The sequence below is a fragment of the Chelon labrosus genome (genome assembly GCF_963514085.1).
Source record: "Chelon labrosus genome assembly, chromosome: 16".
NCBI classification, from domain to species: Eukaryota; Metazoa; Chordata; class Actinopteri; order Mugiliformes; family Mugilidae; genus Chelon; species Chelon labrosus.
The window spans coordinates 23975731-24002582 of record NC_140349.1 but is presented as its reverse complement, the minus strand read 5'-3'; the positions used below and the strand labels follow the sequence as shown (position 1 = coordinate 24002582).

Below are 26852 nucleotides of genomic sequence, written 5' to 3'. Positions count from 1 at the left end.
TAAAATACATTTCTGAAAGAGAAAGGATCCTCTAAATGGAGAGACCAGATGAAGCTCTAAAACTGGAAATCTTCAGTCAGCGTCTTGGCTCAGAGTTGAAGTTCATTACATTTCCTTGAAAGACTGGAGCCAGTGACATTATTAGAGTAATTAAAAAGATACTTCTCTTTGTTCTGCATCACGTGTCCTTCGTTTAGAACCGGAAAGACTGTTGGAATTGTTTTTTAATCTCCTAACACACTGCAATGAGGCACAGTATGTGCTGGTTTCTATTTATGATTCTAATTTACAGCACGCATTGTATTGATTTGTCTCATAACTAAAACCGTATCGCTGTTGTAATGCGAGGGAACAGATGCTGGGAGTGTGTGGTTCTGTGGTGAGAGATCGGCGGCTTAGAATTAGCAATTAAATGTAGCTTGAGACAGCGTTAAAAGGCAGTTACCACAAACACGATGATGGTTCATGAAGACCTGACCTTTCTATTTGACAACAACTACATCTGACGCTGTTTTCACTTAAATCTAGACGTGGCATGCCTCAGCTAACCAGTCAAGTTTCAGTTTACACATATGTGTATATATAGAGAAGAATCTGTAGGGATCTAATGAGAAGTGTATATGTTGGTGAGGTTCACTAGTCACATTAATGATTCCAGTGAATAGTTGCTGATCAGAAAGAAGTGACATGCTCTCTTCACTTAGAAACTATTAACCCATTAAAATCCAAAACTCAATTTCAGCTTGTGTTGGACTGCCAGAGGAACAACAGGCACTTTGTCCTGGTTGTCATCCAGGGAGAGGAAGTGAAGAGGGCTGACTCTGTGACACGTTCTCCTAATGAGCCTATGAGTTGTTGAGTTATGATCAAAAATGTGTTTGTGAGGTGGCAGCTGTCCATGCAGAGGGACAGAAGCGTGTCAAGTTTACACCACCTTCAGAAATAATATTTTTCTTGATGTGTGATAGAACATTTCTGTAAAATGAGCCCTAACACACAATTACTGGGACACCACAACAGAGATCCAAGACATGCATGGTGCGGTATGTCTGAGAAGATCACTAATCCAGTTTTAATTAGTAACAAGATGCGCTATGAGAGACTGGCAACCCGCCCAGGGGCTACCCAGCTGGGACAGGCTGCAGCCCTTATTGACCCTCTAACAATAAACAGCAAAATACAACGATCAGCCACAACATTAAAACCACTGATAGGAGAAGGAAATAACATTGAACAGCATGTGACAATTCAGTGTTCTACTGGGAAACCTTTGGACCTGGCATTCATGTAGATGTTACTTAGACATGTAGCACCCACCTAGACCAGACCAGGCACCCCCACCCCATAGCAATGACACTCCTTGATGGCAGCAGCCATCCCCAGCAGGATGCAGCTTGACACAGACACACACACAAAAACCCTTTAGGAACAACTAAAAAAACATGAAGAACAGCACAAGGTGTTGACCTGGCCTCTAAACTCACTAGATCCCAAACTGATCAAGTCTCTGTGGGATGATCCACAGAGGCCCCTCCCCTCAACCCATAGGACCCAAAGGCCCCCACTAACAACATTGTGTTGCCAGACACCACAGGACACCCTCAGAAGGCCCATGTCCATTCTCTGATGAGTCACAACTGTTTTGAAGGCACAAGGGAGACCTACACAATATTAGGAAGGTGGTTATAATGTTATGCCTGATTGGTGTATAATGGACAGATGGAAGGTATTGTATGATAGCCACTGCTGTTACTACAAGGCAGGGGAAACATGATGTGATATCTTTTACAACAGACTAATGAAGTTGTTAAAAAACATCTTTATTTGGATATTGCTTGTTCATTTTAGTGCACACTGATAAAGAATCTGTCTGATGGCTAATTCGAGTGCAACACCACATACACTACAAAACAATGGAGACACAGGCAATTGAACAAATACAGACATTATATATCACAATTATATTGCATTAAGCTAAGAAATAAACTGCATAGATTTTTCCACTTGAACTTTTCTTTTAAATGACATAACATAAATACCAGATCTGGGTGAATATGGCAGAAGTAGCTCTAACAGGACCTTTGGTGGAGACACAGAGTGAGTGGGCTACTCTGAGAAGACGTTTTTGAATGCATCATTAAAAAGTTAAAAAGTGCCTTTTAGGACTTTGAGTCTTACTCACTGCCGGGCTGTCACAGCTAGAGGTGTTTAAATGTGTGTGCTGGCTTCAGAGTACAGCTGAAGATCAGTGCAACACAACTGACTCCTTATCTTTGCAACAGCTGACGACCATACTGTCATAACACTCTTAGGTCTCTTAAGATCTGAGAGACCTTCTTGCTACGCCCACACAGACAGTATTTGCAAGTAGCTGTGTGTCTTCTTGTATTTTTTGCTACTATCAGAGACAAATATAGAGATTAATATAGCCTTCTGAACATGTACTGTTAGCATGTTGAGTGTCTGGCCACCAGAGGCTCTGTAAATCATCAAACCTCTCTCTTCTTCTACCAGTATGTGCTTGGATAAAAACATGACAGTAAAAGAAGAGGTGAAAAATGTAATCCATAAGAACAGCTCTGGATCATTTCTGCCTTTTCTAATATAATACAGGCCGTTATGATTGTCAGAGAGGTATTAAATCCGCTGTTCTGATAATAAACGTCTCTGATTAACGCTTCATGGCATGTTTTAACAGTGATCTTTCCAAGGCGGCTGAAGCCATGTCAAATGGCAGCTTTAAGAGATATCTCCATGGTTTTGACGCTGGACTGCACAGGATCTGAGGGGGAGGTTTAACAACTGGTAGCGATAACTCTCTGGATGGAATGAGAATCAGAAGAAGAATAAGCAACAGGAAGTTGAGCTGGGCGAACACGGCAGACGGCAGCAGGTCGCTAACAAACGGCCATTATAAGCTTTGTAAAGGTAGAATCCAAGGCAGAGCTGTTGTGTTGGATTGCATTATGTTGTAAAGGTGTATCTGATGCCAGAGAGGGTGTTTCATGAGGTAGGAATTAAAGGGAATTTGCTGCACCTTGATCGTAAAAACAAGACTTTTTGGTCAGAAGATATGAAATGTACAGATTACCGTTTGTTTCTGATAAATCTAAACAGCTTATCCGTGTCCTGGTTGGATATACTTTGAAAACAAGAAACAGTGACATGGTAGCACCTGGGAAAACACAGACACCTGGCTTAGCTTTAAAGTGATCAGCTTCAGAGGCGTCAACTAAAAGAAGTTCCCTTTTCAGGACTGGTGATATAGTGTGAATCGTCATGGTCACCACAGACGTGAGATCTCTGCTGGTAAAGCAACAAAAAGTCCTCAGCGGTTTGGAGTCACAGCGAAGGAGCTCATCAGAAAGACGAACTGTCGGCCGGCCGTCACTTTGAAGCGGGCGTCTCCTCCATACCGGCTCGTGTCATCAGCTCACCCACGTCCTTCTCCAGGCCTTCGATGCGCGTTCCCATCTCGTCGAGTGCGATAGTTAAGAAATGAAGAAAAGTGCTCGTCACAAAACAAGAAGTGTTTTTTAGGGATGCGCTGATGACCATTTTCGTCAAGTGCTTACATGGTTGTTCCCTACGTCAGTGAAGCATCTTTTGGCAGCTACCGCTGAGAGCCGTGACACACCAAGCAGACACTCAGCTCTTTTCCAGAGCTGAGCTGTCGCTGACCGTTTGTGGCCTCGTTTTTGCGGTGTGTCACACAACACCGACACTAGTCGGACCGTTGTTGGTGGCTTTTCAGTTGATTTAGCATGTTAAATGAGAAGCTGAAGGAGACGACGAGTCAAAGACAAAGGAAACAACTCTTCCAGTTTCCCAGAAGAGTTGTTTCCTTTCACACATGTGCAGGGTGTGTGTGAAATTAGGCGGTTGGTTGTAGTCTTTGTGGTGCGTTCAAATGTTTTTGGTCCCGACACACGCAGCGTGAGGCGACATCAGAGCCTGCCTTATTAGCCTGTAGTTCTTTAACATTATTTTGGCGTGTCCGTATTTTGATGATATGGTCCTCGGTTGCTTGACTGGTCAGACGTCTCTGAAGCACGGTCAAAGCAGCAATGACACCTCATTGCCAAAGCAGCAGTGGTTACTTTCTTTAACAGAGACGGGGCCGACAAAAATGTCCACTGGTGAGCAGTGAGACTGTCTGGGAGCTCATATCCTGAGCTGAATATTCCCATTTCTACTCGTTGAGCCACACCCGGAACGTCTTCCAGGCTATTGTAGGCTAAGACTGAACATTTCACTTGTCCAACTGTTTAATTTTTAACTGCCACCACGTCTGCAAGACTGTTGTTAACAAAAAGCTAATCTGCGCCTACTGCTACCTACCTACACAGTATGCCAGCACGGCTAACATTGGTTACATATTGTAGCCCCAGATTCTCTCTCTTCTATTGCAAAGTGGTACTGGCTGCTGTTGCATGAGATGTAGAATGAGTACATGAGCACAATGCTGGACCAATAGCCGATGATGGCATTAGTTCTTCTAATTTTTGACCATTCTTCTGGAAGAATGGTCAAAAATTCCGTTAAACACACTCCTAAACCTTGTGGAAAACCTTCCCAGAAGAGCTGAAGCTGTTACAGCTGCAGAGGGTGGACCGAAGTCATATTAAACCCTATGGATTAAGAATGGGATGTCACTTAAGTTCATATGCGTGTAAAAGGCAGAGGAGAGAATACTATTGGCAATATAGTGTACTTTTAGTTCCACAACTCTATACATTGATAAATGATCAGTGTGAGTTGGGGCGCCCTCTAGTGGCCAAGTGTTTTCCTCTAATCAGGACGGTCTTTGATCAGGTGTGTGTCCAGGTAGCTGATAAACTGTCACTTCAGAGCTGCACCTCACACACCTGAAAGAAAAGAACTTGTATCTCGATAAAGGATATTTTTGGACCCCAGCTGTTCAGAGATTGTCTGGAATCGTCCTTGAAGTCGCTGCATCGTTTCCTCCATCTAAAAGGACAGAAAACGGTCACAAGAGAATAAAAGTCTTACCGCTAATGTTTTCTTGTCCGGTTGTTTTAATAAGACACGTAGCTCACGTGAAACAAACTCACCGCCTCGTTCATGTCTTTGGCCGCTTTGCTGTCTGTTTTAGACATCCTTTTTTTCCCTCAACGACGAACAAATCTTTCAGTTGAATTTTAAATGTGCGCAACACAACCTGACTGCGGTTATTTGTTTTGTTACACTGGGCTGAATCAGTTTCCTTTCTACAACGTTGGCTGTGACTCCTGTAACTTTGCGGTACGTTGACACGGCAGAGTGGAAACAGTGCGACTTCCGCTTCTAGTTCTCACCCCTTCAAAATACAGGTCACCTACCGGAAGCATTCCGCAATCAGTGAAAAGTCAAAAAGAGAATAACAATATGTTTGAATCGTATAACGTTTGATTGAATTAAGTTAAAAATTACAAATTGCACATTTAGATTCCGCAAATATATATTTTCCATATTTTCTTGTGTCTTATTAGCTGGCACTGAAAATGAGTATAACAGACAAGTGCTGTTTTGCTGTAAATAATACACATTTAAGTCGGCATCTGTTGTCAGGTCTGCACCGTTTGCAGCATGCAGTTAAGTTATGTTAATAGGACGCTCTATCAATGTTATTTTATAATTTTAAAAAATAGTTTGCTGCGATTCTGACGCTTTATTCTTTTTTTATGAAGATGTATTTTGTAATATTTCCGGTTTTACGTTATCTGACTTTGACTGGCTTGACTTTTACATCCTGCAACAGCATACGTTAACTCTTCGGAAACCGGTTCATCCTGTAAGATGGGTCACCGTGTGTTTTGTGTGGTGCCGGTACATTGAGAACTCCCCCACCCGAGGCTGTGGGTTTTATGCAAGGCATTATCCCGGCTCGCTGTGACAGATCAGAGATGAGGGGCTGTCTGCCATGAGGGTTGCATAACTTTCATTAAGCCTTTCTAAAGCTTTTTAATCTGGATTTTGTGTTGGTGACAGTCCACATTCGCCCCAGCTGGATATGATAAATTTATACAGAGCAGCATAATGAGAAAAGCTTGTCAGTGTAGACTACAGTGCTCTGTGTGCCTCAGAGGGTACATACAAAAATAAACCAGGTTACGTAAAATATTTAAGATAGAGCTCTAGACAGGGCAGAAAACAGGCAGAACAAGATGCGTCACTTCTGATCAGTGTTGGGAACGTTACTTTAAAAAAGTAATTAGTTATAGTTACTCACTACTTGTTCCAAAAAGTAACTGAGTTAGTAACTGAATTACTCTATAATAAAAGTAACTCATTACCAGGGAAAGTAACTATTTGCGTTACTGTTAAAAAAAAAAGTTGCTATATGTCAAAGAATTTGGATTTTTTTTAGCAGTTTTCACAAGTCAGTTGAAATGAGTTGAACAGACAGGTGTTTGTACATAACTTTTGATATTTATATATATATTTTATAATTATATTTATATTAAATTTATTTTTATAATATTTATATTTCGGTAGGGTTTAGACGGCGAGCTATCGTCTGTGGTGGAGGTATCGGTGTTTTTGGCCACTAGCTTTGTAAATGCGTGTGTCGTTGTGAGATGCTTCATTAAATTAGAGTTGCTTACAGCGGATGTCGAGAAAGTCTTCGCTCCTGGACATAATGTACACATTACATGCACGTTCCTCCCTTTGACCACAATGAATTTTTTTATTTATTGAAGTAGTGCTTATATCTCCACCTTGAAAATGCCAACTTTTCATCGGATTGCTCCTGACTCGCCGTCTCTGCTGCTTCATCGAATCTCTGTTGAGCTGTTGTGTGTGTGTGTGGCGCGTGTGCTGTCATGTGTGTAAAACCACTGGCTCTGATTGGCTACCATGAAACATGACTCTGCCTTAGCCAATCATAATCGCTTACCTCGTTATTAACCCACCTCCTCACTAGCGGTGAGCCAGGGGTGCGTTCGGATTACACAGTTTATTCAATCGATGTATAGTAACGCACCGCATTTAACGTCCAGTAACGTTAACGGCGTTGTAACGACGAGAAAAGTAATTAGTTAGATTACCCCGTTACTGAAAAAATGACGGCGTTACCTAACGCCGTTACTTTAAACGGCGTTATTCCAAACACTGCTTCTGATCAGGCTCCTTCTGTAAATGAAGTAAAATTTATGTAACATTTATTGTCTGCAGCAGGGCAGGTAAACACACAAGAGGGTCCCAGGGCAAAAATGAGCTGCGGCCCCTTACTGGCATTATGTGGTTGGTATTCTGTGGTGTGCAGGTGGACTGGCGGTGTTACCTTCAGTTTTCAGTTTGAACAGGGGAGTTAGAGAAGTAGTTCGGGACTGAAGAGTCACAGGTTTGATTCCCCCCATGTCCAATATGTACCTTGAGCGAGCACCTATCTTCTAAATTGCTCCCAGGGTGCTACTCAAGTGGCAGTCCACTGCTCTATCCTGCTGGGGATGGCTGCTGCCGTCAAAGAGTGTCATTGCTATGGGGTGGGGGTGCCTGGTCTGGTCTAGGTGGGTGCTACATGTCTAAGTAACATCCACATGAATGCCAGGTCCAAAAGTTTCCCAGCAGAACATTGAATTGTCTCATATGGAAGCCCATTTCCGCCACTTGATGAAAAAAAATTATGAGTTACTAAGTCATAATTATGAGATACTAAGTCAAAATTATGAGATAGCTAAGTCATAATTATGAGATACTAAGTCATAATTATGAGATACTAAGTCAAAATTATGAGATAGCTAAGTCATAATTATGAGATACTAAGTCAAAATTATGAGATACTAAGTCAAAATTATGAGATACTAAGTCATAATTATGAGATACTAAGTCAAAATTATGAGATAGCTAAGTCATAATTATGAGATAGCTAAGTCATAATTATGAGATAGCTACGTAAGTCAAAATTATGAGATACACTCTTGCTGTGTCTTAAAGTCATACTACATTTTGATGTGATGGGGTTTGTGTGAATCGGTCCAGCTCCTGTCATAATAAGTAAGTGGCCTAAGTGATAAATCAGTGGATCACACAATGTTGTTCGGGATGATTCACACAAACCCCATCACATCAAAATGTGGTATGACTTTAAGACACAGCAAGAGTGTATCTCATAATTATGACTTAGCTATCTCATAATTATGACTTAGCTATCTCATAATTTTGACTTAGTATCTCATAATTATGACTTAGCTATCTCATAATTTTGACTTAGTATCTCATAATTATGACTTAGTATCTCATAATTTTGACTTAGTATCTCATAATTATGACTTAGTATCTCATAATTATGACTTAGCTATCTCATAATTTTGACTTAGTATCTCATAATTTTGACTTAGTATCTCATAATTATGACTTAGTATCTCATAATTTTTTTTCATCAAGTGGCGGAAATGGGCTTCCATAGGTCTCAGGATGGTCAATGTTATTGCTTTATTTACTTAGCATGTCAGGGGTTTTAATGTTGTGGCTGATCGGTGTATATGTTCTTTTAGACAAAACTAAAAAATATGACCATATTTAGATATATTCTTTTGACAAATTGCCGAGATAATACGGCCACATGTTACAAATTCTTGTCTGGAGCTGCAGCTAATCAGTATTAGGCAGTGTGTGAACTATCTTGAGTGAATGGGACATCTTTGACGTGACGTTTCAGGAAGTGTGTGACAGACCGCGGAAGAGAAAACACTGGATGCAGGCTGGTCAGCGAAGAAACTACTGTAATACAGGGACTCTGGTCAGAAAGTAGTATTTTATTTCAAGTTTCCGGTATATTTCAAGGGCTTTGTATATATTTTCGGGAACCTTGGGGTTTTCTTCTAATGTTTTAAGTGCAGTCGCTCAAACAACAATGCTCTCGAGCATCAAGAGAAATATCGAATCAGGGAAATAGGACGTGTTGAGCAGATAATCAGCTAATTCACAGTTCTCTGCACCACTGCAAACGCCATCGCTGATTTTGTGTAGTAACTGACACATTCGTGTTGTTATTTTTTATTTTTTTTATTATTATTATTGTTTCCGGGTGCTAGTGCAGCCTTAGCTCCAGGGCATTCCACGGCTGTGCTTGTGATGGCGTGGCATTAGCTGCTTCTTTGTTTGTGCAGTCCGGTGCAAGCACTGTTATGTTCACAAAACACGGATGTTACTCTCCCCGCACTGTCCAAGTCATCACGAGGAACCCGAGGAGGGTAAACGCCCTGTAACGCTGTGCCAGGAGCCAGAGGCGGCCAGCTGACATCGCTTAAACTTCTTGCCAAGGCGTCGGAGCCGGCGAGCAGCAGCCGATCATGGAAGATGAGGCGTTCGAGCAGATGGTGACCGTGTTTAACGCGCTGGTGGCGTGGATCGCTGCTGGTGCCATGGTGTTCGGTGGGGTGGTGCCCTACATCCCCCAGTACAGAGACATCCGCCGGACCCAGAACGCAGAGGGCTTCTCCACCTACGTGTGCCTGGTCCTGCTGGTGGCTAACATCCTCCGGATACTGTTCAGGTAACAGGCTGTTCTCACATCAAACATGGAACCGAAACTCAATTACTAAACTCGAGAATTTAGTGTTCTCTTGCTCATCAGCCAAATTGTGTAACATATGGAATAAGACTTTGAATGTTGCAAGAATTACTGAGATATTCACTTTAATTCGGCTTTAAATATAACCTTTTTGGAGCTTCTGTGATATTGTAATATCAGATATAACAAAGGGAAAGGTTGCTTGGTTGGTAAGTTGTATGACAAATGGTACTACTAAATGTGGCTTATTATTTATCAAAACTTAAACTGACATTAGAGTAATAACCAGGTATACTAAGGTGCATGGATCGCTGACAGTGTAGATTATCTTCCACCAAGGTCCAGTCTATTCATGCTACATTTTAATGACACTATGTTGACACTGTCACTGTTTACCCAGATAATGGGTGAGCATTAGAGGCGCATGTGTAGACTCTGCATTTACGTCCCCACACGGATTTGTTTGTCTCCTCCAGATTTGGCCGCTACTTCGAGACAGTGCTGCTGTGGCAGAGCATCATCATGATCGGCACAATGCTCGCCATGCTGAACCTGTGCACCGGCGTCCGCATGGCCACTGAACTCAACACCAAGAGACGCTCCTTCATAGGTCAGAAACCCTCCCCAGGGCCTTTTTTTTTTTTTTTTTTTTTTTTACACAGTTCAGATAACACTCAAATACTTCAACGGTGCGCGAGTGAGTGCATCGATGTGTGGGAGTCTGGTGATCGTTCCACGTGACCTGATGTGCAGGAGGATCCTTAAGAACTATAAAAAATATCTGCCTCCTGGAGTAACTAAACTATTAGGTTTCACTGCTCCTGTTTAACATGCGTAATTTGTTGACTGAGTCTTAATTCTACAAATGTCTTCCGATAGTACAGGTTGTTAGGTAAGCTGAGCAAATATAGACTTACAGTTTTAGAGGGACACTTTACTGCTATCCTGTTTAAACTAAAAAAAATGATCCTGCAAATCTGTCAGGGTGTTACGTGCCTTTAAGAGGCACTAAACGCAAATGACTAAGCTTAACTGAAACAGAACTGAGTGAAGCTCAGTAGAAGTAAAACTTTATGTGTGTCTGTCATATAAAGTTATTCAGTAACTACATGTGCAAACTCTAAATCCTGTTTTCTCTCGTGCATACCTTTGTATACAAGGACAAGGAACTGGGCCACAGGGCCCTCTGTTGTTTCACAAGTCATGTGTTTGAAGTCTGTACCACGTGTTGTACGCACTGCTCGACATGCTGCTCCTGGCTTGGATGTTCAGCTGTGCCTGGACGTGTTGCTGATGTGCATGGGCTCAACCTCAGATGACAGAAGTCTCTGTGTGCGAGAATGTAAACGGAATCACAGTGATACTTCAAATTACAGATGGTGTTAGAAATGATCCATTCCTACACGAAAATGTAAGCCGTTTGGCCACGTTGATAATAAACGTGAGTCATGGAGCAAGTTTAATATGCAGACTCATGCACATGGATTGTTAATGTGACTAAAATGCAGCTGAAGTTTCTGTTCTTGTCAACTCTTACTGTGCTGCTTTAAAGTCATCGAGTGCTATCCACAGACAGCTGTGTTCATCTTCAGGTTTTTTAGACTGATTATTAATCACATCCCAGACCAGTCTATATTTTCACACTGTAATGGTCTTAGAGCATAATAAGTATCCAATCAAAATGCCAATCCTGTCCACTTGAACTAATGAGTCATCTTAAATTATTGGTTTTATACTAAATATTTGATTTAAATGGACCTAACTACAACATATAACAAGAATTCTGCTATAGTCAAAGTCTGCCGAGTAGGGCGCTGTCGATAATCGGCAGTGCTAGGCTAGTTAGCATATAGCAGACTACTTCATCTGGTGCTGCTTTTATCTCCACTGTAATGTAACATTTAGCTGTTGTCTGGTTTTAGTTATGTGGCAGAACAAGTCCAAATCCTCAGATTTCAGATTTCAAACTACTTCTCTTTAGAAATAACATTTTGACATCATTTTTTTTTTTTTTCAAATTTGTTTTGTTTTGACCAAACATGTTATTATTTGTTTTTACCTTGGTAATACAATATAGCTGCTTTTGTGCCTACACCAGGTCAAAATGCTATATAGTAAATTTTCAAATTGACATAAATAATACTTAACAGGTCCTGCAGAAAGTAAGAGTTCTACCACTCTTTGATTGTCTGGGAATTTACTGCTAAGCTGGCAGTCAATCAGATTAGCGTAGCTTATCTTAACGAATGAAAGCGAGGCTAAGGAGCAAAAAAACAGCCACAATCTCTTCTAAAGCCCGCCGATAGACGTATTTTATGGGGTTGAATGAAACCATGTAATGTTATTGTGTGCAATAACTTCGCACATACCTGGGGACGAATAATCATATTTCCTTGTTGTTATTGTTGTCGTTACTTTGGCAGCTGAGGCTTTCCCAGACAAAAACCTGAAATTTTAAAACCTCCCAAGTGAAATATCCAAAGTAACTGTCATTCTTACACTGTCAAAGTTGCAACTTTTTTCAAGTTTTCGATCTTTGAATTTCACACAAAGAAGGGTGTTTGCGCTTCATCCTTTACACTGTAAAATATTAACTTGTAAAATGAAGTCACTGCAACTCATTGTTTCTTATTATTGCTTGACAGCTTGGTTCTGTTTTATTTAAACCTCTAATATACTGGATTTTCTCAGCTGTTCAGGTGTGTGTGTCATCATCAAGTCAACATCTAAAGAGCTCTATTAGATAAAAAGGAATTGTGGTTGCCTGCGACGTTTAAAAGATGTTCAAATAATCACAGTGACATTTTAAACGATTGCCACTTTGTCCGGAAGTGTCAGCCTCGGCGAACTGAGGCCCAAATCAGACTATGTGATGCAAAAATAAAAGCTCTGAAAGCCCCGAAATTAATCCCACAATTAACAAGTAACTCTTCAGTGTAATGCCAAATAAGTCTACAATCAAAGAGAGATTATACAAAGTGGACCAGTATGGTAGGCTGCCAGAAAGAAAACATTTGCCATTCAAGAAGAACATTAAAACAATCCTACGGTTCGCCAACAAACGTACATTTAAATACATAGGTTGTTTAAAAAAAGAAGCTGCAGACTCAAGTTTACCCTCAAACACCTTACAAGTGAATGAATTCTGCATGGAAGAGTGGACAACCATTTCTGCAAGCCATTGTCACACACTGGTGGATAAGTTATTTCTGCAAAATGGGGCCAGTTCTAGCTTCTGAGGCCAAGGGTGAACTTCCGTTTTCCACAAAAGAATACAAGCATTGAAGTGTTTGTTCATATAAATTGTTCTTTTTTACAGTGTAGCAAGAAGTTCACTTGATAAATCTCTTTCCAGGGCCTTTCAAATCCAACAGTACCAAATATATGTGAGCATATTCTGCCTGCGGGAACACTCCTGCCTTGCTGTAGTCTCTTGCACCTAATACTCAGTGATCATTGGTGTAACAAATCAGGAAATCAGACAATGACCTGATAGGTCTTTCCCTGTTTTTGTTTCTTCATTTTTTATTTCTTGTCTGTAGCCACAGACAGTAAGGACGAGGAGGTCAGAATCCCTAAGAGGCACTTTCTGGGTATGTACAGAACTTACTGTGTCTGACATGAAACATCAGTTGTAGTCCATCCGCCTCTCCCTCTCCATCCCCATTTGTCTCATGCATGATAATGACCCGTCTTGGCTCTCACCTCAGCCCAGCCGCCACTAACTACTATGGACTAACACCGCTTCCAACGATTAGATGAAGCATGAGCCCATTGTTTTTGCATGTACAGTAGTTTTTTCCCCAGGTTTTTGAGTTATGGAACATATTTACTGCCTGTCTGTTGTAGCCACTGTTGTGATGCTTTCAGAGCATGTTATACTCCACTCGCTCGGCATAAGTGAGTGATAAGCTTTCTTTCAAAGTGATTTTTGCATGTTATATTCGTTCAGTCATATATATGAAATGACAATGGAAGCTGTTCTGAACTTGCATAGAGTCATCAGTTTGCAGAGATAACTAGACTATTAAGTTACTCACTGACATCTAACTCTATCCTAATGTTTTTGCTGTTTAAAATGCAAGAATTGTTCTCAACATAAGTGTGTTTTTGTGTGTGAATAATGACCCTTAAACTGTTGCATGTTCATTTTATCCTGCTCTGACATTTGAATGTGAAGTACCTTATCTAATGGCTGGTTTATTGCAAAGTAAGATGCTTTAAATTAATGCTGTCTTCTAACAAACCTCTATAAAATATTATTTAATATACTTAGACTTAGCGCAGCCTCCTTCATGATGGATATGTGAAGATGGGGCGTGCCAAAGCTGAGACTCAGTGAAGCGGTGACTTCTGCATGTCTCATTCAGTCCTCCCGTGTGTGTGTGTGTGTGTGTGTATCTGTAGCTAAAACACTAGCTAGTTAGCTAGTTTATTTTGGCTCTGTCCCGTTAGGATTTCTGGCCTGCTGTTGAAAATATTCATGAGAGCACCATGTGTACTAATCTGCAGCCGAAAATAGTCCTGCAGAAAACAGAAAAAACAAAACAAAAAGAAAAACAGCACTATTTACCATTTGTCCACATGTTTTAGAAAAGTAATTTGTGATGTTTTTTGAAATCCAAACTTATTTGCTTCCTATTTTTGCAAAGATTTTCATCTTCAGCAGGGACAAATGGAATTAAGTGGCACTGCAGACGTTGTATAGGCAGGGATGCCTGAGCCTGAGATGGACTAGCACATTGTCGACTTGTCTCTGTAATGGATTTGTTGACAGTGACAAAAATATGGACTAACACCAACCTTAACTGTTCATGCAGGAGCTTCATGGTCTGCAGCTGTACTGCTCGCTGCAGGTTCAAAACATCAAAATGATGCACCTTAGTGGCCATGTCCATTTACAAAATCAGCAATCTCTCCGTTCTGTTCAGTTGTCCCAGTAAGCATGCATACATAGTACCTGGACCAAAACTCAAATATCTATTAATTTTCTTGTTGACTGATGTGGAGTGCAGCTCATTTTAATGTTTGCTCCTAAAGGAAGACTTTCTGTGTAATCTTGAATCAGTTTTGTTGCTATTTAGGAGGCTTTTTGAGTTCTACCTGGATTAACAAAAACACTTCACAGAAGTTCTTACCTTAAACAAGTTTTCAGTATGTAGGGAATCCATACTAGCATTGTAGAAGGAGCTGGTTCCTGGTACCGACACTAGATGGCAGCAGGAAACCATATATGCTAGAGTTGGACAGACGGAGAATACACTTGGCTCAGTGTGCTTTAGGACAAGTTCTCTTTATGGGAATGCTTCAAAACCCTTCGTTATTTCAATAAAACCCGGGTCATTAAAGCAGAAACATTATTCTTCATCACTGTTGCTTCACGTGGTTCAGTCTATTTCTGTCCTTTCCACTTTGCCAGTGCCCAGCAGTGTTGCTTCTGGCTCAGATATGAAAAGCCGGCAATGCTGGGCCAAAGGCCGCAGCTTCCATGAATGGCTATCGATCAGTGAGCTCTGCCAAGCGTCATTAGAGCTGACGGAAAGCTGTGTTCTTTGATTGATCCCCAGTGGAAATATCAAGGGCAGGCATGTTGCTGTCTGCCATTGATAAAAGTGTGAAAGCACACAGGCAGAAGGAGGAAGAAAAGGACTGTTATGTGGACGTAAGATCAGAGATGCTGCACAGGAGAAGCTAGTTCTAGAGAGCTGACAGGCATCGGGTAGATGAACTTCACGTTCTGTTTGCAGTTTAGTCAGCAGAACAAATTCTCAACCTGTACGTTTCTCTGATTGTCCAGCGTGTTCCTTCTATGTTCTCTAAGCATTAATCATAGCACATACTTCTTAAAAAAGCACAGCGTTATTATCACACCAGGCGCTTCCATCAAAGAGCCGAACAAGAAAAGAAAGAAGAGAAAGGCGAGTACAGTCTAGCACTGTAGAACTTCCTAGGATGGTAAAATAAGGCTCTGCTATAGACATGCCTAACTGGGAGCATTTTGTGTAGAGATCTTGTACTTCATAAGGTTTCATTTGGTAGCTGAGATAACACCATTTAATTGAGAGTTTCAGGGAACCCCTGCGGTGCCCCGGTCTCCATCACACAAATAGCCACGTCCCTGCCATACAGTATGTCTTTTGTTGCAGCATGTGTGGTATTCAGACAGAATAAGTCTGGGTGTAATAGCACCTCAGTGTGATTTAAATGGAAGACCGCCTGCTGCAATCCTTTAAGGAGATTATAAGATCTGATCATTTGGCTGTGTCAGACTCAGAGATGATGGTGATCACTCAGGTGGAGGTGAAAGGCTTTGCAAGGAAAAAGTAAGATGGAATAGTTGCAGAAAGGGTTCTGACAGCGACAGCTGGGAAAGTTTCACTTTGTCTAAATGCACGTATTTCGATGACCCGAAAGAGAGAATACAGATGGAAATTTGAATCATCCCCAGCAGTTTAAAAATTAATCTCCCTCTGCAAGAAGACCTTAAACCACGGCTCTGCTCCGTGAGGGAGAAGTCGGTATGGAAACTTTAGGGCCTGTGAGTTTTCAGACTCCAGGCTCCTGTTTGTTTGCAAGAGGCAGCAGCTCCGTCTGTCACAGCCACATTCTCGTTCTTTTTTAGCCTCCGTTCAGTCTTGAGATTATTTGACAGCTTTTTATATTACAGCTGTAAATCGTCTCCGGGATCTTCACATGTACTCGGTCAGCACGTTTGCAGAGCACGGGGAGAATGTGTTCGATTGAAGGAATAAAAATGTGCATTAGGGAGAGGGAAGTTTTAGCGTGGACAGAAAAGTTTTTGAGATCTTTCAAAAGATTGTTGAGCTCAGTGTATTCTTTGGTCATTTACTGTAAGTGTTTAAATAAATATCACAGGGAGGAGGAAAACAATGAATGCTAATACATAGCTATTGGCAGAGACCAAATTTGTCACCTAGGTTCTGTTACAGAATAAATCTTGAGGCCGTCAATCATGTTTATCAAGTCTGCTTCCATGGTTTTTCTTTTTAGGATGGATTAAGTGTTAGTGTTTGTCATTAAATCATCAAAAACCAGACCCTAAGGTCGACACCAGACTCAACATGTACCTGACGCGGTTGCCAGAGAAACAACAATGCCACAAAAGCAATTCATTTTGCTTTGCGATTACTAAAGCTTGTTCTTCTAATCTGCAGAGCTAAAAGATTGAAAGTAACAAAAAGTGCACTAGCTAGACTGACATTCATTTGTATCACAGATTTTCCAAGACCACATGGGTTGGTCATCCAGAGCAATGAGTTTAACATCAGTCAGTCAGTCAGTTATCTTTATTGCGTTTGGCCTATCCTGGTGAAATTTTTCTGATGTTGGCTGCTCCAGTTCATCCTTTTTTCCAACAATTGGGACCAGATGACATATTTTAATATGTCGCAGTTACTCTTCTTGTCCATTCACCGCATATAGCCTGCGGAAACGAACTTGGTGACTCAAGACCAACTTTCCGCCACAAAACATTTGTAAGTGGGAATTCGTCTGGCTTCCAGGCTAAATGTACACATTTTGCCATTAGAATTTGATACGATAACCTTACACAGTTCTACAAAAAACAGCCCCCCGCAGCAAGTTGCGCTGCACTGCCACTGGCGGCCTCTTTTGAGGTGGTGTTTTACTTGGAAATGCATGGTATCATGGTTTATGTCATTACATATAAGTGCATAGACAATGAAATACCATTTGACATCTAACCAGAAGTGCAAAAACTTTAAATTTATTGACCTTTCAGCAAAAAGCAACTTCTAAACTATCCCTGCACTGAAGTGCAATGTGCTCAGGCCCAACAATGTTACAGGGGTACAAGACATATCCATTTCTTTCTACTGTCTGCTTATGGCTCATTGCTCATTTTGGTCCCACTGGATTCTGCACCTTCATTGTGTTTGGCAGCTTAGAAGATATGACCTTATCCTATGGGTGTAGTTATCCCCCTCCTAAGGGCAGGTAGGGACCTAACTTTTAGCCTGAGTCCTCAGAAAGTTGCTGTGACTTGCCACTGAAAGCCTATTAGTCACCATGAAAAAGCTACCTGTCCAAATTTGAGAAAATGAAGCCCGCTGAAATCCGAGGTTCAATTTCCAAGGCTGTTATAACTGCCTTTCATAATAATGTTCTTCCTTCTCCCACGGGTGCTTCTGAGTGACAGCAAGCCATTATTTCAACTGTACCCGTAGATTTTATTTTCCACGGCCTCACTGAAGCTGGCAGGAAACGGTTGGTAAACAAGCGATTGAAATCTCCAACTCTGACCCGTGTCTTCCTACACATGTACCGCAACTCTGCAGGACTTCAAACTGAGACCTTCGACCGCCACAGGGAGTCCATTATGTGCAGCTCCAGTCTGTTCCCACACAGTACCACCGTGGCTTCCGCGCACCATGGGGATTAAAGAGGAAGATGAGAATTCCCCAGGGTACACAAGTGGCACAGCACGAGAGGATGTATGGCAGAGAATGGCCGAGGTACACTACTGCGCTAAACATCCCTTAGTGGTCAGTGTGAAATAGAGTCTGCTCTGCCTACAAAATCTATTTTTTTTTTATACATTTGCTGGAGGCAGTTGTGCCTCCTCATATCTCCAAAGTCCCCACAAAGCGGATTTAGAGATGAGGTCAGGATAGCGATGTAATTGCTAAAACTGAGACCGCACATGTAATTAAAAAGCGTGTCACGATCACCATGTTCTGCCTCACTTTTTTTATTTTTTGGGAAAGGCAACTCTGTATAAATGAATTAAATGTAAGGTGTGGCAGAAGCCGTGGCCACAAAATGAAGTTGTGAGATGGAAAACCATCTTCAGTGTCATGCATTAGTTCTTGCCAGGCCCCTCCTTCCTGACATCGGTGGAATCTTGGAGAGAAAATCGAAATCAATTCAATTCACTTCGATTCAATTTTATTTATATGGCGTCAATAACAATACAAATTGTCTCAAGATGCTTCACAGAATCCGGTCTGAAACATGGCCTGATACCCGCAATGGTGGCAAGGAAAAAAAACTCCCTTTTAACAGGATGAAACCTTGAGCAGAACCCAGATCATATGGAGGGACCCATCTGCCTGTGGCCCGCCTGTTCTGTTCAATTCTGTGCTAATGCATGTGCGGCCTATAAACAGTAAAACAATACTATTTATTGGTTAACAATGTCATATCTCAGGAAGGTAGTTGATGTGCTGTAAGAAACTACCTACACTTTCAAAAGTAGTTTTAAAGTAGTTCAATTTGTCGTGACTAAATACATTATACTATTATACTAAAACCTCCACCTTATATGTCTCAGAGTCTATATACTTTTTATTTTTTTTACATTACATGGACTAGCAAGCAAACACACACGTCATAAAAGTATGGCTACATTTTAGCTTTAATAACCTACCAATTTGTAAGACATTTTTGTTGCTAATGTACCAAATGTAGTTTTTATTGTGATGTGTGCCAACTTTAACTATGTATTTAAGCTAACATTGTTTTAGCTAACATGCTGTTTGCATCTTTGGGGTTGCTAGTCCAGTATTCATTCTTTTATCTCTGTTTTTGCGTCTTTTCTTGGCGTTTTTACGATATGGAATTAATGTGACAAAGCTAATTTCTTAATGCGTTTGACTTTGTTGTGTTTAGCCTTGGTCCAACACTCTGCTCAGTTAGGTAAAACATTACAGCGTCGCTGGATCGCTAACCAGCCAACAAGCTAACAAAGCAAAAATACTGTAAATGGTTCAGTGGTTACTTGCCAGCTACTACTGCTCATGTGTGCCTTTTATACTACCCAAGCTGGCGACTAGGGATTTCACGATTTAGTCCTACAGTATATGGCATGTATTATATGTTCTGCTTTGTGCTCAGTGTCATGCTGTGTGTACCTCAAGCAGCCAGGTTGGCGTTGAATGCTGCTCAATTGCCCCAGATCGCTTCCCCCTGTGTTGGGCTGTTATCAGGCTCTGCCAGCCTGGTGCTAGCTGGCCCAGATTCACAGTCTTCTGGCTCTGCTGCGGGCAGGCCTTCACAACCACAACATGCATCTGCACCTATAGGATAAACAATGCTTCACAGTACAGCAACATATAGCAACTCTCATTGGGTATCCTCAGTGTTGATTATATTTAGAACCAAAATGCATACCTCTTAAAAACTCGTGTTTGCTTGTCTTTTGTTCAACACTGCATTGTGTTGCCATCTTTGATACTTGTAAGGTTTTGCCATGTGTGGCAGGTTGACAGAAGATCTGTGACGTGGTTTAAATGGCTCTCTGAGATTTATTCACTCACATTCACAGGATCTATTTAACATGTCTTAAAAAAGGAACAATTGCACTGGCTCCTTATTGGAAGGCCGGGTTACTTTCCAAGCATACGTGCTTGCCATGTGTATTCATTTAGAAATGCCATCTAAATGTCAGAATCAGGCACCATTAATTCTCTAATGAAACAATATTTCATTCAGTCGTGAACTCAAATGTCATAAATGCCTGTTTCTTCACATATGATTTCATCAACTCTTGAAAAATAGGTTTGTTTAGTTCAGGCGTGATCTTTTGTGGTAAACCTAAGCCAAACCGTAGTTGGCATTTTATTGTATTCCTTTTGTGTTTTTCTTATCTACTGTTTTCTTCTTCTCTGGAGGCCTGTACAGGCCTATACACTGGTCCTCCTTAGAGTGCTTAGATGTGCCACTTCGATATGGAAAGCCTCATTTAGACGTGAATAAGCAAATTAACTCTATTGCGTTTGAGGCCTGTTGAAATTCCATTTACGATACAGCACTGCAGCAAACACACTTTGGCTCTTGGCCATTATTAGATTTCCATGGTTAACTCTCAGTCTCCTCTGCTCTCCTTATACCAGGCCGTCACAGCCGTCAAACAGCCGTCAAACCGTGTGGCATCATGTCTTCCATTGTTTCTTGCAGGTGTAATTAAAGTAAAACCTGAGGCGATCATTGACACGTCTTAGCCATGAGGTTTTATCACACTATGATTAGTAGTGGCTTTGTTGCTTATAACAGGAAGCCAGCGCTGTTGTGCTCGGAATCTTTATCTAATCATTTGCACGGAGAAAGAACGCACACAAGTGGCGTCGGTGCAGATAACGGGGTTTAAATCATTCATCAGTGTCCAGATTCCCACCTGGCCCATTACCACACATGTTTCACAGTTTCCCATAAAACCCTCCCACCTCCAAGACCTTGAAGTGAAATGTTTGTGTTTTACAAGGATCATAATGAGAAGTCCAAATGGATCACAGTACAGATATTTGTAGCAGGTATGTTTTGTCTGACTACGAGAAGGGCATTGTGGGAGCGGTGTGAAAATTTGCAACTCGAGTGTGAAAAAAAAAAATTCTTTTTGCGTCCTCTATTAACAAGATGAGGCTTAAAAAAGAACAAAGAGGAATAGTAGAACATGAGTTCTTGCAGTGCTCGAAAAATGAGAGGTATAGTCTACAAGTGTCTCGTGGATGATTAACAACCCTGAAATTTGTGATTCACCGCCAGACTAAACCTCAAATAGGTAATGCTATTACATTTTGGGCAATTTGAGCATAATATTTCTACTTGCGCGGTGGAAATATCAGAAAATTATTTGCAAATTCCTGTAAAGTAAAGCACATTCCTGCTCTACAGAAGGGGAATCTTTGTTATTTTTAATGACTGTCCACTGACAAGAGAAACTAGCAGTGTTCTTCCATAAGGTGACACATAATGGCCAAATTTTTTTTTGATCTTCCATGCATGGTGATTATCCACATCTTTCAGACTCCATACCCCTGGCTTGTAATGTACAAGAGATGACTGAACTAACTAACGCTCAGTTTTATTGATGTGTATGTTTCAAGTTAAAGCACTTTTATGTTTTGAGTTGCAGTTTCTTTGGTCTAATTTGCGATTTCCCTGTTGTGCACCCTTAGATTTTGACTGGAACTACTTCTGGTCATGGAGTCGCTTCGTGGACTACTTGCAGTGCGTGCTGGCCTTCACGCTGGTCTCGGCCTACATCACCTACCTCCTCCTGGACTCTGCGCTGTTCGTGGAGACTCTGGGCTTCCTAGCTGTCTTCTCAGAAGCGATGCTCGGCACACCGCAGCTCTACTGCAATTATCAGAACAAGTCAACAGAGGGCATGAGGTATGGATTCAACACGTCCATCATTTGTATAGAGAATTCAGTATTTGGCCTTGAGGGGACACAGTAGAAACCGATGATAGCACCGGGTCAGGATGTGAAAAGTGATATCAATGTTGCACTTCCACTGAATCTCCTAAGTGCTCAGTTTCATGCCCTCATTAAACGAGTAACAGGGCATGGCACTGTTTCTCTACTGGTTTTCATCATCTGCTCAAATGCAGATTTAAATTCAACCCTGTGGTAATATTTGGATTTCAGGAAAGGCAGAGAAAACAGTACTGAACTCTTTTTTCCCCCTCATAAAAACAGTGACCTGCCAAGGCTCAGTCAAATTGCTTGCAGATTTCTTCTGTCACATAGGCTGCTGTAACTTCTCAGACTGAAACATACCAAACACAAATGAGTAGTAGTCAATAATGTCAACTGGTGCGGTTATACACGTGCTATGTGTGTGTGCACTGCTAGATGAATTTGCAATTAAGCATGAATGGACAGATGATTCCCTAATCATCTATCAACCACTGAAGTAGGTGCTTCCCAAAAAGACAACTTTTATAGCAGCACATTTGAGGTAGAAGTAACTATATGACACATTCCGCACCGTTCCCAAGTTCTAGCGATCTGCTAATAAGAGTCTTGTGACATTAAAACTTTCTATGAATGAGCTAGCTTCAGTGTCACTGCTCCAGTTTTGCCTTTACGCAATCTGATTCACGACTGATGCATATGCTAAATGCTAAATCTTCATTGAAGTTAAAGAAGCTCATCATAGCGCTACAATTCCCTGGGGAAAGTATGTAAGAGAAATGAAACGTCCCCAGCTTGCGTCATCCATCTGTGCCACTCTTATCTTTTAAAAAATAGTTTTTTCAGTTCTCTAAAAACCTCACTAGAAAATGTCGTCAGTGTATTCTGTGACATAAATTTTGTTGTCTGATTGGTGGGTTTAGGGCAGTGTGGTATATCCAGTTCCATCCATCCATCCATCCATCCATTATCTATCAATGTTTATCCTCTAGATATATTTGGGCGAGGGGCAGGTACACCCTGAACATCTATCACAGGACTAGCACAGAGAATGACCAATTATCTACCAAGCAGGGGGATGAAGCCAAAGTCCCCTAATAAAACCGTAATGCAGGGACATGGAGAACATGCCTACCCCACACAGAAATGACCCAGTCTGCTGGTACGTCCCAAGCTGTGAGGCGACAGCGCTTACCATTGCACCTCCATGCCACCATATGGCATCTCGAATTGATTCGATGAAGTCTTAAAACAAGTTTTAGAACAAGGTGAAAAAGATTTTTCCCTCTACCTAAATGCAGCAACTAGCCACTTCTTTATATTGATGTAATGACGTTCCTTTGAGACAGGGCAAGGCAAGGAAATAATACCAGATAAAGGTAGTCGTGGTTTGTGTTTGCAGTGTCCCATGTAAAACAGACCACTGGGCTGTGTGAAGTAAAAACAATCTCTGAAAACTAAACATAACAGTACGCCAAACCTGTGCTACCCCCAGAAACAAAAGCATGCACTCATCTCGGACCAGTCCCGTGGATTGCCGTCCAAAGGTTTTACCACATGTCCATCACATTCCAGCATCTCAGACAGCCAGGCCACAATTTCATTGAAAGGAAACAAAGAATCCTACTGTGTATCCATTAATAGTGTTTCAGTATAATTTCCAGTCTGTTTAATAGATAAGCAAACAGAGTTCATTGTACCCTTGATTAATGATAATGTCTCTATTCCGATGAGTAATGTTTATTTATAAGTGCCACTTCATCACAGGCAGCTCTCAGGGTGTTTGTACACTAGCAATGACTCCAGCTTATATTGTCTCACTATCACAAGGTAGGATACATAAATGTTTATCTTATCTTATCTTGTCTTATCTTAACACTGACACATTTCTGGGACCTGTCCAGCAGAAGGCAAGGACTTCTGACAGCAATTTATTAACATGGCAAATGGCCAGGCGGACGTTTTGCCTGTAAAGTCAATGTGGCAAGCACGTATTCTGTCTTGCTGCATCTATCGCTAATGCATCGCTTGTGCCCATTAATTAAGATTTTCATCAAGGCTGTAATTAGAAGATTTTTGAAAGTGCATACAGTTAGGAAATCGATTCCAGTATCTCTATGAGCTGTACACTGGAGTCTATTTGTTCAGATGGCATATGCAATTTTAATGCCACAGCACTTTTATGAAGTCGATAAAAGGCAACGAGTGAAGTTGGAAAGGACTCCCGGTAATGGATATAGATACAGATGTGTGAACGATTAAGCTGATAATGTCTGTATTAAAAGACTTTCAAGTTGGAGATTGTTCACAGAGCACACTGGCCTGATAAAAAGGTTTCTCGCAGTGTGTGTCCCGCCTCAGAGCAGTGTGTGCCCCCTCTCTGCTGGTTGGCTTTCTGCAGCAGACAGATAACAGAGCTCCAGCAGGGCTGCCTGTCCACTTAACTGGCCATGACAGTGCCCACGCTGGGCCTTCCCATACCCTCTTCGTCCTGTGCTTTATTTATTTTTTATTTTCCCCATGCATCCTACCTACTCAATGCTTTGTCTGCAACTCCTATTGTTCTTCAAGCTGTCTGCTGTGATGTTCTCATCCTCAATTCCCATTTAATTGCCAAATCTGGAATGATTTACACCAATCAGGTATAACATCACGACCACCTTCCTAATAAAGCCCTGGAACTCTGTTTGTTTTCTATTCTACAAGATCATTGCTTTCCTTAAGATGTGGAGTTGGTTGCTTAAAACTTGTCAGTTTACAGTGCTTAATAGCATATTCTGGGTCTATGGGGGATGAATCTTAAATGTCAGTGTATGTTTTTACTCCAGTCAGGCATAACATTATGACCACCTTCATAATATTGTGTAGGTCTCCCTTGTGTCTCCAAAACAGTTGTGACTCATCAGAGAATGGACATGGGCCTTCTGAGGGTGTCCTGTGGTGTCTGGTAACAGAATGTTGTTAGTGGGGGCCTTTGGGTCCTATGGGTTGAGGGGAGGGTCCTAAAGCACATTCCTGCCTGGTCTGGTCTACAGTCCCTGACAAAAGTCTTGTCACTTATCCATTTTGTAGAAACAACAGTTTATAACCTGACTTTTAATTAATCCATTGGTTTTAGAAATGGCTCATATGAAAGCTAAAACCCTCCCAAATTATGTTTGATATACTAAAATAAATTTGCTTCACTGAAGAAAGATTGATCATTTAATGAACACAGAAAGGTCAGATTTTGGCAAGACAAAAGTTTTGTCGCCTACAGAAAGTAATGTGAAAATTGAACAAATCATTTACTTCAAATACAAAAATATGATGCATAACATCAGTGAATTAAGTACTGGTGCTGTGAGATCCATATTTAATATCTTGTATGACTTCCATGAGCTTGAAGGACTGCATCCATGCGGTTCGACAATGATTCATACAATTTATTGATGAAGTCATCAGGAATAGCAAAGAAAGCAGTCTTACATGCCTCCCAGAGTTCATCAAGATGCTTTGGTTTCGTCTTCCATGCTTCCTCATTCATTCTTCCCCAGACATGCTCAATGATGTTCATGTCTGGTGACTGGGCTGGCCAGTCCTGGAGCACCTTGATCTTCTTCGCCTTGAGGAACTTTGATGTAGAGATGGAAGTATGCGATGGAGCACCATCCTGCTGCAAAATTTGACCCCTTTTATGGTTGGGAATGTAAGAGGTAGCTAATACTTCTTGATATTTTACGCTATTGATATTGCCTTCCACCCTGCAAATCTCTCGCACACCCCCATACTGGATGTAACCCCAGACCATGATTTTTCCGCCAATTCAACCGAAGATTCATCTGAGAAATCCACCTTCTGCCACTTTTCCAGCGTCCATCCTTTTAGCAGGCTGTGGGCCTTGGCAAATGCCACACGTTTTTTTAATTGCCTTTTGTTTAGTGCTGGTTTCTGGGCACTGATTCTACCATGGAGGCCATTTCGAGACAGGATTCTACAAACTGTTCTGGTTGACATGGGGACTTGAAGTGACCAGGCCTGGTGGAGCTCTGCTGCAGTGGAAAAGGGGCTGGCCTTGGATTTTCGAGCCAACAAACGGTCCTCCCGAGCAGTTGTCTTGCGGGGTCTGCCGGACCTGGGCTGGTCAAAAACATCTCCAGTCTCTTCAAATCTTTTTCTTATTCTTGTAAGACTGCTTTCTTTGCTATTCCTGATGACTTCATCAATAAATTGTATGAATCATTGTCGAACCGCATGGATGCAGTCCTTCAAGCTCATGGAAGTCATACAAGATATTAAATATGGATCTCACAGCACCAGTACTTAATTCACTGATGTTATGCATCATATTTTTGTATTTGAAGTAAATGATTTGTTCAATTTTCACATTACTTTCTGTAGGCGACAAAACTTTTGTCTTGCCAAAATCTGACCTTTCTGTGTTCATTAAATGATCAATCTTTCTTCAGTGAAGCAAATTTATTTTAGTATATCAAACATAATTTGGGAGGGTTTTAGCTTTCATATGAGCCATTTCTAAAACCAATGGATTAATTAAAAGTCAGGTTATAAACTGTTGTTTCTACAAAATGGATAAGTGACAAGACTTTTGTCAGGGACTGTAGGTGGGTGCTACATGTCTAAGTAACATCCACATGAATGCCAGGTCCAAAGGTTTCCCAGCAGAACACTGAATTGTCACAAGGTGGTCAATGTTATTTACTTCTCCTGTGATGCAGGATGTACATCCATGAGAGAAATGCAGTTCTTTGTCCCTTGTGCAAAAATAGGCATTGATTCCAGGGCAGGAATAGTGGACTCCAGTGTACTATGTACTAAAGCTGTGAAAATTAACAAGTTAATTTTACGACTTAAATGTAAATTCCAAAGTCCGACATTTTTCTGAACTGATTAACGCACGCATGTTGTGTTATTTTGACCTCAGAGCGATCGAAGTTTAAGAAATCTGGAAATGATCAAAGCAGCAACGTTATGGAAGGCAAGCAGGATCTGAAATGTGGTCGTAGTAAATTATTTTACCCTGTGGAAGGCAGTAATAAGTGCTGTAACGTCAAAGAGCAGACATGGATAAAGAAACAGATTTTTTGAACACCGAGTTCAGCTCAAAGCCTTGCAACATGGTTCGCTGAACAAGAACAAAGGTATCCGCAAT

At 41.2% G+C, this 26852-nt stretch overlaps 2 protein-coding genes across 2 annotated transcripts in view; one reads left to right on the top strand and one right to left on the bottom strand.

The window, feature by feature from the left end:
* Positions 1-1594: 1594 nt before the first annotated feature.
* On the bottom strand, positions 1595-5573 carry hsbp1l1 (heat shock factor binding protein 1 like 1). Its single transcript, XM_084563314.1, has 4 exons — positions 5076-5573; positions 4869-4971; positions 4454-4517; positions 1595-3586 (listed from the first exon to the last, which is right to left on the bottom strand). The coding sequence occupies exons 1-4, from the start codon at positions 5118-5120 to the stop codon at positions 3388-3390; spliced, it is 411 nt and encodes a 136-aa protein (XP_084419440.1). The 5' UTR covers positions 5121-5573; the 3' UTR covers positions 1595-3387.
* Positions 5574-8366: 2793 nt separating this feature from the next.
* The window catches only part of slc66a2 (solute carrier family 66 member 2), a 32985-nt gene continuing 14499 nt past the window's right edge, over positions 8367-26852 (top strand). Inside the window, exons 1-3 of the mRNA XM_084562675.1 lie at positions 8367-9502; positions 9997-10130; positions 21457-21673. Of these exons, the coding sequence (XP_084418801.1) occupies positions 9300-9502; positions 9997-10130; positions 21457-21673 (554 nt within the window). The 5' untranslated portion in view covers positions 8367-9299. The remainder of the gene's footprint in view (positions 9503-9996; positions 10131-21456; positions 21674-26852) is intronic.